At 46.1% G+C, this 11,144-nt stretch overlaps 2 protein-coding genes across 4 annotated transcripts in view; one reads left to right on the top strand and one right to left on the bottom strand.

Moving 5' to 3' along the window:
* The first annotated feature begins 246 nt into the window (after nt 1–246).
* On the top strand, nt 247–4,563 carry LOC143153372 (ATP-dependent RNA helicase DDX42). 3 transcript variants are annotated; one of them, XM_076324470.1, is made up of 10 exons: nt 247–431; nt 862–1,093; nt 1,198–1,470; nt 1,554–2,094; nt 2,257–2,485; nt 2,694–2,968; nt 3,082–3,232; nt 3,300–3,634; nt 4,058–4,186; nt 4,269–4,563. In XM_076324470.1, exons 2-10 carry the CDS (start codon nt 879–881, stop codon nt 4,443–4,445), a joined length of 2,325 nt encoding a protein of 774 aa, XP_076180585.1. In that variant the 5' UTR covers nt 247–431; nt 862–878; the 3' UTR covers nt 4,446–4,563. The 3 variants fall into 3 exon arrangements, with proteins under 3 accessions (XP_076180585.1, XP_076180587.1, XP_076180586.1); XM_076324472.1 differs by having other exon boundaries at nt 267–285; nt 865–1,093; XM_076324471.1 differs by having other exon boundaries at nt 268–285.
* Nucleotides 4,564–4,651: 88 nt separating this feature from the next.
* Nucleotides 4,652–11,144, bottom strand: part of LOC143153371 (uncharacterized) — a 29,729-nt gene continuing 23,236 nt past the window's right edge. Inside the window, exons 5-7 of the mRNA XM_076324469.1 lie at nt 9,441–9,489; nt 8,776–8,955; nt 4,652–8,499 (exon numbers count right to left, since the gene is read on the bottom strand). Of these exons, the coding sequence (XP_076180584.1) occupies nt 5,919–8,499; nt 8,776–8,955; nt 9,441–9,489 (2,810 nt within the window). The 3' untranslated portion in view covers nt 4,652–5,918. The remainder of the gene's footprint in view (nt 8,500–8,775; nt 8,956–9,440; nt 9,490–11,144) is intronic.

Raw genomic sequence — 11,144 nt, 5'->3', positions numbered from 1 at the left:
AACGATTACATGGTTCACACGATGTTTCATAATCTCAACAGTATTTACGGCATAGTTTTGACAAATTTGTTCGTACGTTGAATTGCACGCTTGAGAGATATTTTTTTCGTAGTCATTCTTTTACGAACAATGGAATCCAGGATGTACAGGGTGTCGAGACAAAGATGATCCCTACCCTGTACGTGTATCCAGGATAATTCCGCACGGAGGCAGCACCATCTTAGTTGTTACAGAATGTACTTTACCGTTCGATATTAAGGTTTTTGGAGTCGCATTTTGTTAAGTGTAAGACAAGTTCTTGAACGATATTCTTGTGTAAGATACATTCGACTCACGTAATCGTCCTAAAATATCGGCCAAAAAGTGAAACAGTGTTTATATGTGACGAATACACAATTCAACGTTACAAATCGAACTAGTGTGTCACAAAGGTGTTCTAACCTATTTTCTGTGATCGGACAAAAACAATAAATATTATCAATGAAAGTTATTTCTTAATGCTGTCAAAACGGTGTTGCTTAGATATTAGCCGAAACACTATCACTTTGCTTATAATATGTTCGTTATTCTGATACACACAAATGATAAATATATGGTTTCCTAGTTGATTTACTGTTTTTCGCGTTTGTATTTTGAACTAAAGGTCTATCAATAATGTATTTACTCGATATTCGATTCTATAGCTAAAAACAGACAGTAGTTTTTTTTATCAAACGAAAGATATACAAGAATCGTAGTAGTACTTGAAAGCAGTGCGGTCCAAAGTGACTTAGAATATAAGATTTTCTCTTGTATTCAGCTTTTTTAAAGAAAGAGCAAAATCGGGGCGTATGAGCAATCTTTAATATAACCACATTTTAGCAGATAATAAGAAAAATATGAGTTATCATCGTGGAGGAGGTAACAAGCCGAAAGGCTTTGGGTTCGCTGGCTTCCAAATGTCTAGCACAAAAAGAAGCGGTTCTAATATACCTCCGCCTCCTCCGAATTCTACGTTAAGTAAACAGGGATATCATACTATGAATTCTATCACCGAAAATGCCTTATCCGCATGTTGGGGCATGCCAAAGAAGCGTAGCAAAACCGAAGAAGAGTGAGTATATGTCTTGAACAAACTCTTATTGCGAATTTATGCTCAAAGAATAAAAGTTGTAGAAGAATCAAATACAAATATATGGTTAAAATATGTAAACTCAGATACTTTGAGGATGACGACGACCCTCCGACATCCTCTTTGGAATATATACCGGCACCTGGATCTCCCACTTATGACCTGATGAAAAAATCAATTCCCAAGGAAGATAGCGACAGCGAAGAAGATCCATTGGATGCCTTTATGGCTGGTATAGACGCGGAAGTGAAGAGGAACACTTACGAAGCCCAACTGGCAGAGGACGAGCGCAAAGAAGATAAATCCAAGGGATTCAGAGCAGATATCGACGGAGAAGACGATGAAGAGAGTTACTACAGGTAAGATCTATTATTTGCATTTTTCAGCTAGGACAAATTCGAGAAAAAGGACTGGAAAAACATGGAGTTGTTTATCTAACAAGGTATATGGAGGAGAACCCAACTGCTGGGTTGCAACAAGAAGAATCTGATCAAGAGATCGAGTACGACGAAGATGGGAATCCTATCGCGCCACCAAAAAAGAAAGAGATCGATCCTTTACCTCCTATCGATCACAGTGAAATACAGTACGAATCGTTCGAGAAAAACTTTTATAACGTTCACGAGGAAATCGCTAATTTAAATAAACAACAAATCGATGACTTGAGAAAGACTTTGGGAATTAAAGTATCCGGTCCCTCTCCACCGAATCCGGTTACCAGTTTTGGTCATTTCGGTTTCGACGATGCTTTGATAAAAGCCATTAGAAAAAATGAATATACTCAACCCACTCCTATTCAAGCTCAAGCTGTACCCGCCGCGTTGAGTGGCAGGGATATAATAGGTATAGCAAAAACCGGTAGTGGTAAAACAGCAGCCTTTATATGGCCGATGTTAGTTCATATTATGGATCAGCGAGAATTAAAGGCCGGTGACGGACCCATTGGCCTGATTCTGGCCCCAACAAGGGAGTTGTCTCAGCAGGTATTTTATTCTAAGATAATTTAAGATTCGTATAATCTATTCCGTTGTAACGTTATCGAATCTTTCGAAGGTTCGATTCACGTTACAACGAAAATTATCGTACACTGGTACCTTTTTTCAAAGATCGTGTAAACGTTTCATCGGTGTTCCTGGTATTCGTAGATTTACCAAGAAGCGAGAAAATTTGGGAAAGTTTACAACATTCAAGTGTGTTGCTGTTACGGCGGTGGCAGCAAATGGGAGCAGAGTAAAGCGTTGGAAGGAGGTGCAGAAATTGTAGTTGCAACACCGGGACGAATGATAGATTTAGTTAAAATGAAGGCGACGAATTTGAGCAGAGTAACGTTCCTGGTGTTGGACGAAGCCGATAGGATGTTCGACATGGGTTTCGGTAAGAGATGATATTCATTTGAAATAGTTGAAAGATTGAATACACTCTGCGGTACATTCTGCCCTTAACAGCTACATACCTACCATGGTGTAAAATTTCCCTCGTAACCGGCAACAACCCTTTTATTATCGATTATGTATTGTCGAGAGACGTTACTCTCTCTTAACAATGTTTCCACTTTGCTTGTTACCGTTCTGCTTGATTTCAGAACCGCAGGTGCGTTCTATATGCAATCACGTGAGGCCGGACAGGCAAACGTTGTTGTTCAGCGCAACTTTCAAAAAGAGGGTGGAAAAGCTTGCGAGGGACGTTTTAACGGACCCCGTTAGGATAGTTCAAGGGGACGTCGGTGAAGCGAACGCTGACGTCACACAGCACGTGACAGTTTTCAATAACAATCCAACTGGAAAATGGACTTGGTTGTTGCAAAATTTAGTCGAGTTTTTGAGCGCTGGTAGCCTGCTGATCTTTGTAACCAAAAAGGTCGGAAATTGTCATCGAACGAATTTTACGTGTCGCGTCACGCCCGTAGACGATGCGTAACGTTCATTTTTTTTTTTTTATTTGTTTAAACGTTCCCCGTTTTTCTATCGTAGCTCAATGCAGAAGAACTCGCGAACAATCTTAAATTGAAAGAATTCGATGTCTTACTCTTGCACGGTGACATGGATCAAATCGAGAGGAACAAAGTGATTACGGCTTTCAAGAGGAAGGATGTCAGTACTTTGGTCGCTACCGATGTCGCCGGTAAGTACACTGTTGTTCACCTTCTCGTTGAATGACAGCGCGATAAAACAAACGTCGTTTCCCGTAGCTCGGGGCTTGGACATTCCACATATCAAAACCGTCGTCAATTACGACGTTGCTCGAGATATAGACACCCACACACACAGGATAGGTAGAACCGGACGAGCTGGAGAGAAGGGTAGCGCGTATACCCTTGTAACGGAAAAGGACAAGGAATTCGCCGGACACTTGGTCCGAAACTTGGAAGGAGCGAATCAAGATGTACCAAAGAGTTTGCTAGACTTGGCGATGCAAAGCGCTTGGTTCCGAAAGTCGAGATTCAAGGGTGGAAAAGGAAAAAGTTTGAACGTTGGAGGGGCTGGACTTGGTTTCCGGGGAAGACCAGACGCTTCCTCGACCTCGGTAATTATTAATCCTTTGACCTAACTCAGACTTCCTCGCGTACCGGGTTGCTCGATAAGTTTTGTCGTTCGATAAGAAATGGAGCTATTAGATTCGTCGTTTTATTTTTATAAATATGGTACTACTGTTCGATGAACACGTGTGAAGTTTCGTGAAGATCTGTCGACTCGTTAGTATATTTACAGTTGTTCAAAGTTCTTTGAATAACTAACTCGGCCCTTAAATATCCAATAGTGTATTTAAAAAAATTAGATAAACTAGATAAAGCAAAACCTAGATAAAAGTTTCTTTTCTTTTTTTATTATATATAAAACACGTATTTTATCGTTCGAATATCGTAAACAAATCACGGGGACTGGTGTCGTTGATTTTCTTTTTTTTTTCGTTCAGCCCTGTATTTCTAATCGGTTCGTGGAATTTCAGAGCAGCGGTACTTCGTCGCAGACGTCGAAGGACATCAGTGAAGTCGTGAAGAAGTTGGAGAGACACGGGCCAGGCAGCGATCGGTTGTCCGCGATGAAAGCCGCGTTCCGTAGCCAGTATAACTCTCAGGTAGGTTTCTGCTTCCGTTACGACACGCAGCGCGCGACTAGAACCGTGTGCTTGACAAATACGGACGAGAATCTGGTTTCAGTTCCGGGCATCGTCGGATCACACGTGGGAACAGACCATTACGCCTCCTTCCGTGATAATGCCCCCGCCGCCCCCCGTGCCGCCTAAACCAAATACGGAGCCGTCGCGGAATCAGGATAACCAAGCCTCGAACAACGCGGGAGAAAGGAAGAGAGTGAGGAAGAGTCGATGGGAATAATCGAGTGTCCGCGAGTCTGCGATTATTTTGTGTATACTACTATACAGCAATGGATCGACGATGCCGAATTGTTTTATATTATAATAAAATTTAATTTTACCAATCCTCGCTGAGCGAACGTCGCGCAAATTATTTCTAATGTCTCTTGATTTCAGCGTTCGTCGAAGGTGGCACGCGTTTACACAGACACACACGGGCCAGGATGGTTCAACGAGAAAGAATCTTTATTGAGATATCTCCGATACAAAAGTCGAAAGAGTCGTTTTGTTTAACGTCTAAATGAGGTACAAGGCTATATCGGCTCTAACGGAAACGCCAAGTCCCGCGAACCAGATCGCGAATTACGGCGTTCTCGCCAATTGTGGATAGCCGGCGATTAACAACCACGATGTACTCGATAGATAGAGCGGAATTATCAAAGGCGGTTTCGGTACCGCGAGAAGACGATCTCGTACGCGTGAGCAACTTTCATCAATGTCTGTCGCGTTTCTTGTCTATCTATATTTATATTTATATATGTATATATGTATATTGTTCCGTGATCGATATTACGATTAAAAAAAGTTCTTCTGTCCGACGAGGCGCGCGAGATACGCACAAAGGGACGGGGAAAAAAAAAATAGGAAAAAGAAAGAGAAACACACGTGCGCGTATATTTTCGTTGTTCGAACTCCGGCGATTGTTGTTCGTTTAACTCGCAATTTGCTTAGAATGAATCACGTTGCAATTATCCTCGTAAAGGTATCGCGGCCGTGATCGTGCTATATCCTCGGCTCTCGTAATTGTGTCGCGCGGATTTTCCCGCCGTTTTTCGTTTCCGTCGCCCTCGAGACGGTGAAAATCGAAAACGAACGAAAAGAAAGAAAAGGAAAGAAACGAAAAAAGAAAGAAAAAAAAATTGTCTCCATTGTTCCGGCTCGCCCACGTCGGATCATCGTCTCCGTTTCTCTCTCTCGTCGCGGAGATCGACGCAGGTCGATCGGCGCGTAAACGTCCACGCGTTCATCGATACTACGCACTTCGAAAACGAAGCGGTTCGTCGAAGTGCGCTCGATATGGAGATTAAGTCAAGGATAAGGCCACGACGATCGATCACGTACCGACCGCCTTGTTCGACGCCGCGACACGCTCGGGTGGGATGTTAATGACGGGTTACCGTTCTTCGTCGCGAGCGATTTGATGACACACGCTTCTCCAACGGATTACGTATCCGTTCGGCTCCTGGGGGTCCCGAGTCGGATGACGACTGCATTACGATTCCGTCGTCGCGCGTTTCCAACCGAACGTGCTCGTCAAGGACGAGGCTGGCGAGCCGAGTCGATTATCTCGTTCCCGGTCGGTCGTGGTATCCACGAGAAGGAAGATTTTTCGGACCGTGTACGTTTTTCTCCACCTTCCGGTCTGAGTCACCGCAATTAGGGAAGGTCGAGCTCTGGATTCAGTCTTCGCGCAGCTAGAGTCTCTACAAGTTTACTACGGGTTGATGTATTGGGGCATGGCCGGGCTGCTCTTTCTTCTTGTTTTCTCATTTTTCTGGGAACCGTTCGCCTGGCCCAACGACTTCTTGTTGGCGTCGTTGTTCCTGCTGAACTTCTCCATGGCTCTGCTGTAAGAACCGGTGCAGACTCTGCCCCACAGTCTTTTGTCCTCCGTGCATTGCTTGTTCCTACCTTCGCTGGACGTTCTCTGGATCTCGTTCCTCCTTCGAAGCTTACCAGGATCCTCTTTCTCGAGGGAGGCGCTAGATCCGGCCACCGTCCCCTGAACGTCCTCCCACGAGACGTTCACGTCCGATTGCACGCTGGAGGGTGTTGGGCAGCTGCTGTCGCTGGACAACGAGGACGATCTGACGAACGAGGGCGGTGGAACGTCCAGTTTCATCTTGTCGGTCTCCTCGCGGCCGCAGAGGTTGCTCGGTGGCTCGCTGCGCGCCCTACAACCCGTCTCTTGGCTGTCGTACGGTAGATTGTCGTTGAGGATTATCTTGGCGATGGAGGTCCTCTTTCGTAGGTTCTCCAGATTCTCCCTCGGCGTGCTCTGAAACGTGTCCACCCTCTGCAGTATGTCCTTCAGGTTGACGCAGTCCGTGTTGCAGATGGCTTTCTGACGATCGTTCCTCCGCGACTTGGGATTGCCTCTGCCGTTCGTCACGCCGGTAGAGGAGGTCTTCTTGAGGTCGTCTCTGTTGTGGCACGTCGCCTCGGGGTATATGTAATTGGGTAGTCGTTCTTTCTGACGAGGCGGGGTCCCCGCAGCCTGGGATCTCGTTCTCGACGACTTGTCGGTCTCCGTGGCGTTCATCTTTGCTCCTTTCACGCACCGTTTGTACTTCTCGTCCACGGTGGTGTTCACGTTATCGTGTACCTCCGCGAAGATAGAATCCCCGTTGATCTCGATCGGTGGCAGAACCGTCCATCGATCCATGTTCTTCTCCTCCTTGATATCCGGGTTCGATCTGTTCTCGGTGTTCGCGAAATCGGTCTGGTTGGTTTTCTCGCGGCTCTGGTTGTCCTCGTCGTCGTCCTCGTTCCCCGAGTCGCGATCGAAGCTCTTCAACAGACCCTCGTTCTTCTCGTTCTTCTTCCGGAGCTCCTCCCAGTTCTTGCGCGGTTTGTAGCTGGTCTTTCGTCTGACGATCTTGCTCTCGGTGATGTCGATGTCCGGGATGAACAGTCTCAAAGCTTTGGTCCCCGTGGGGAAGGTGACCTCGTTGATCCTCTTCTCGGTCATGATCGCCTCCAAACTGGTCTTCGAAGCGACCTCCTGGTGTTTGTTGAACGCCGAGACCAACTGCGCGACAGTGTACTTGGGTTCCTCGGTCTCCGACTCGGTCGAGCGATCCTCCTTGTCGTCGGAGGTGGCCGAGTTGTTGGAACGGCTGGAAGCGTCCGAGTGTTGTCGCTGACAGGGACGTTTCCCGGCTAACAGGGACTCGGTCTGACGATTGATCGGTGTTTCGTCCGAGTCCTCGGTCAACGTGTCCGATTCGATGGACTTGAGAGAGTCGAGGTTCTCCTCCGATTCGGACGTGGGCCCTCTCGATGTCTCCAAACTGTTTTCGATCTTCTCTTTCGTCGAGGATACGCTCGAGTTCTCAACGACAGTGTCTCCGACAGCGTTTCCGAGAGCGTCTCCGAGAGTGTCTCGAAGGATCGACGGGTTCGAATCCGGGGTGTCCTCGTTCTCGTTGTCCGTTCGATCGGACGGTTCGTCCAGACCGGTCTCGTCCAGGTCTAAGGTCGCTGGATCGTCGATGTCGCGAGTGGTAGCGATCGAGGCACTGGACGAGTTCGAGGTGTCGATATCACCGCCTAGACGTTTAAAGATCGGCACCATATCCTCGGTCTTGGCGCGCTGGTAACTCTTCCTTCTTCGTTTAAGGCATTCGAGGCTTCTGTATATGTCCAGGACCCCTTGGGACTTTGACAACGATCTCAGCCCATAAAGCTTCTCGCGCGACTTGGTGATCACTGGATTGATCACCATCCGTGTTTGCAGCGAGCTCGAGGCCGTAGACGAGTTCCCGTTGAGCAAACACGCCTGAGACTGGACTCGATTCAGGCTACGTATTCTCGAGAGTAGCCCTCGACTAGGGCCGTGATTCAGATTGGCCTGAGAACGGCTCTGCGCGCGACTCAACAGACCCTGTGTTTGCTCTTTGTTCAGCAGGCAGCTCTGACTCGCGCAACTCAGGTTCGTTCTGGAGGAGTTCAAGCTGGTTCGTGATTCCGCGGGACTCGGGAATCCCTCGCTACCCTCGAGGCTGGAACGGCTACCGGTGAGCCGATGGCTCAGGCACATCTCGCTCTGGCTGAGCAAACAATCCTGAAGATTTTGGTCGCAATGGTGGGACTCTTGCGCGTCACTCGACAGATTCGCTTGGCTACTCGCCTGGCTGAGCAGCGCCGCTCTTCGTAAGTTCTCTCGGCTGACGACGCGTTCCAACAGAACCTCCCTCGATTTCGACAAGTATCTTCGGAGATGAGGCGATGCCTGGGTTGGCGCGCCGCGCAGCCAATCGTGACGCAGGCATTGTTTCGCGGTCATCCGTGCACTGTAACCCACGTGAGTACGTTTATCGTTAATAGTAACTTTCGTCAAAACGGACCCACGCTTGCGTGGGAGAAAAATTTTATATCAATGGCTCCATTTTTCGTTTTGGCAGCGATTCTAGAGATAAAAACACCCCCTTGAAGAAAATATGAGTTTACTATCGTATTTACTATCATACATATCTTTGAAACTGTATAAGACGCGGAAGAAGAGTTTAATACTACGTTACGTATTATTCGAATAAAATTTCAGCCGTCCCTGGAGACGAGTCGTTTACCTTGGGTCTAGCACCAAAAGCTTCGCGACGAAATCTTTTGCCTGCGCCGAAATGTCCCCGAAAAGTTCCTCGGGGAAGTCCACGTCGCCCAACGATATATTCTGAAATGTTTCTTGGTCGGTTTCGCCACCGAACGGAGAGAATCCGGTCAGGAGAACGTAAGTCGTTACACCCAGGGACCTGAAACGATCGTGAAGTTTTCCAAAAGTGCCCGATCTCAATAAAAACGTACACAATGCGACAATAAAGTTCCCGGCCGGGTACTGGAACTTTTTAGTAAATTAATCCAATTTTTATTCCATGTCACCAACGAGATATACGTCTTCCCACGTGTCTCGAACGATTAACTTTATTTAGCTGCTTGTTTAGCAACGATAAAAGCAGATTTCGCAAATCGTATTTACGATCACACGAATAAATACTACCTGTGCTGCTTTCGAATGTTTTAACAAGTCATTTGGGGTCTACAGAAGTGCAATTTGTATACATCAATGTGTATACATCTCTTATCGTGCAGTAATTAATTTCTTATTTCATTCCGTAAGACACTAGTCGTTGTTCATCTACGTATTCTTAAGGTTGTGTGTATTCACCGCAATCACCGGGAACTCTATCGTCACAGCCTATTATATATCGTTCGATCGATCGTTTCTCTATTTACGTACCACATGTCGGCGGCCAACGTGATCGGTTCGTAGTGGAGGATTTCGGGCGCTGAAATTACACAAGAGCAATCGTGTATTTCGGTGAATGGTGAGAGTGTAGTCCTTAAGAGTTACGAAATTGTCGAGCGTTAGGCGGATGTTCGATTTGGCGACGCGATCGTTTGAATTCGTGATATCATCGTTTCGTCACGATATCGTCATTTTTATTTATCGAAACGAAAATTTACTTCACGGTGGGCGTCGATGATCGAAGAGAAACCATCAAAGGCTCGAACAACCGATTTGCAAAACGAGTCGGACCTGTTCGTCGATCGTACCGTTAAAAGTATCGTAATAGTTGCTTTTCGTCCGTAAAATTTTTTCAATTTTTTATTTATTCATTTACAATCAACGACCAGAACGATACATTCTACGGGTTAACGCGTCGACGCAGAATCTAACGATCCGTCTATAAGATTTCGATAAAAGCTCGACCATCGTGTTGGGCAAGCGATACGATTGTTCGCGCGGTTATTTTGAGAAACGTTAAACTGGATTAACATATTCAACGATACGAGATCTCTCTAGCCAGTCCTATTATTCAACGAATTGATAGGATCGGCGGGAATAATGGCGCACATCAATTATACGTTTAACTACGCGCGACCCACGATCAGAGCGCTTCTCGTCGAATAAAGTTCGCGCGCGTAGATTATTCCGTTACGCGCGATTACGTTGCACGTGGAACCCTAACGCGTTTAAGATTTTAATCCTCCTATAACCCGGTTGTTTCCCATCCACGCGTTACGTGGATCGAAGCCGTGCGAAAGGAAACCATGTTGCACGATACACTGTAAAGTTACGTGTACTATAGAGAGTTGATACGTGTAGTATAATGCGTCCAAGAAACCCTGATAGATTCATTTTTATCTCGACAAACTCTGAATAATTACAATTTTCGGAAATTATCATTTTTATGTTATATTATTTTAATACTGTGCTTTTGTGCTTTCATCGGAAACTGGAGCACTAAACTAGTGTTTCTTTTATATACATATATATTTTTCCTATTTTATTGGCAATAGTATTTACAGATTTTTCGCGGGGAAAACCGATTTCCAATTTTTCGGTAAAGAATGTATCGGTAAATATTCGCGTCCGATATTCAACGAGAGCGATAATTAACCGGGAGTTTAAAAATTCACAGTAACGTAACAGCGATCGCGACGATGCTCGATCCGAACGCGATCAGCTGTAAATCTCATGAGCAATTAAGATTTATGATAATAATCACTGGCGTTCGATCGTCACGCTAGCAACAGTTTCTATAAAAGTTCACGACGATCTCGTCGTCGTCGAGACGCTCGAGTTGGATTCTGCTAACTGTTCTTTCTTGGTCTCGGCACGGAAACGTCGTTACCAATCACATTGCCTGAAACGGCGAGATTTAAAGCGTCGTCGCGATTAACTGTGCGCGTTCCCGCGGGTCAGTTCGTTTCTGCGCGCGCAGCCCGCTTGTTCAACGGCCAAGCTGTACATCCCCCGGCCATTGAATTAGGACCGCTCGAGTACTGCCGAAGAACGATAAAATTCAAAGCTCCGTAACTTTCTTAATATTCCTCGAAAACTATCGCGACGAGAAGCGAATTAAAGCTTGAACCTTCTACTTTTCGACACCATTGGTCGATTTTACTTCGGTCGGTGTCCAAGGGAGGAAATCCACCC

The sequence above is a fragment of the Ptiloglossa arizonensis genome, chromosome 12 (genome assembly GCF_051014685.1).
Source record: "Ptiloglossa arizonensis isolate GNS036 chromosome 12, iyPtiAriz1_principal, whole genome shotgun sequence".
NCBI lineage: Eukaryota > Metazoa > Arthropoda > Insecta > Hymenoptera > Colletidae > Ptiloglossa > Ptiloglossa arizonensis.
Note: the sequence above shows the minus strand (reverse complement) of the source record. Positions and strands in the feature narration are given on the sequence as shown.

What these genes read in the sequence shown, in the direction of transcription:
- LOC143153372 (XM_076324470.1), top strand. Translation starts at nt 879, where the DNA reads ATGAGTTATCATCGTGGAGGAGGTAACAAGCCGAAAGGCTTTGGGTTC. An exon ending in GATGTTCGACATGGGTTTCG is followed by an intron (nt 2,486 to 2,693) that starts GTAAGAGATGAT and finishes GCTTGATTTCAG; the next exon opens with AACCGCAGGTGCGTTCTATA. An exon ending in CAGACGCTTCCTCGACCTCG is followed by an intron (nt 3,635 to 4,057) that starts GTAATTATTAAT and finishes GTGGAATTTCAG; the next exon opens with AGCAGCGGTACTTCGTCGCA.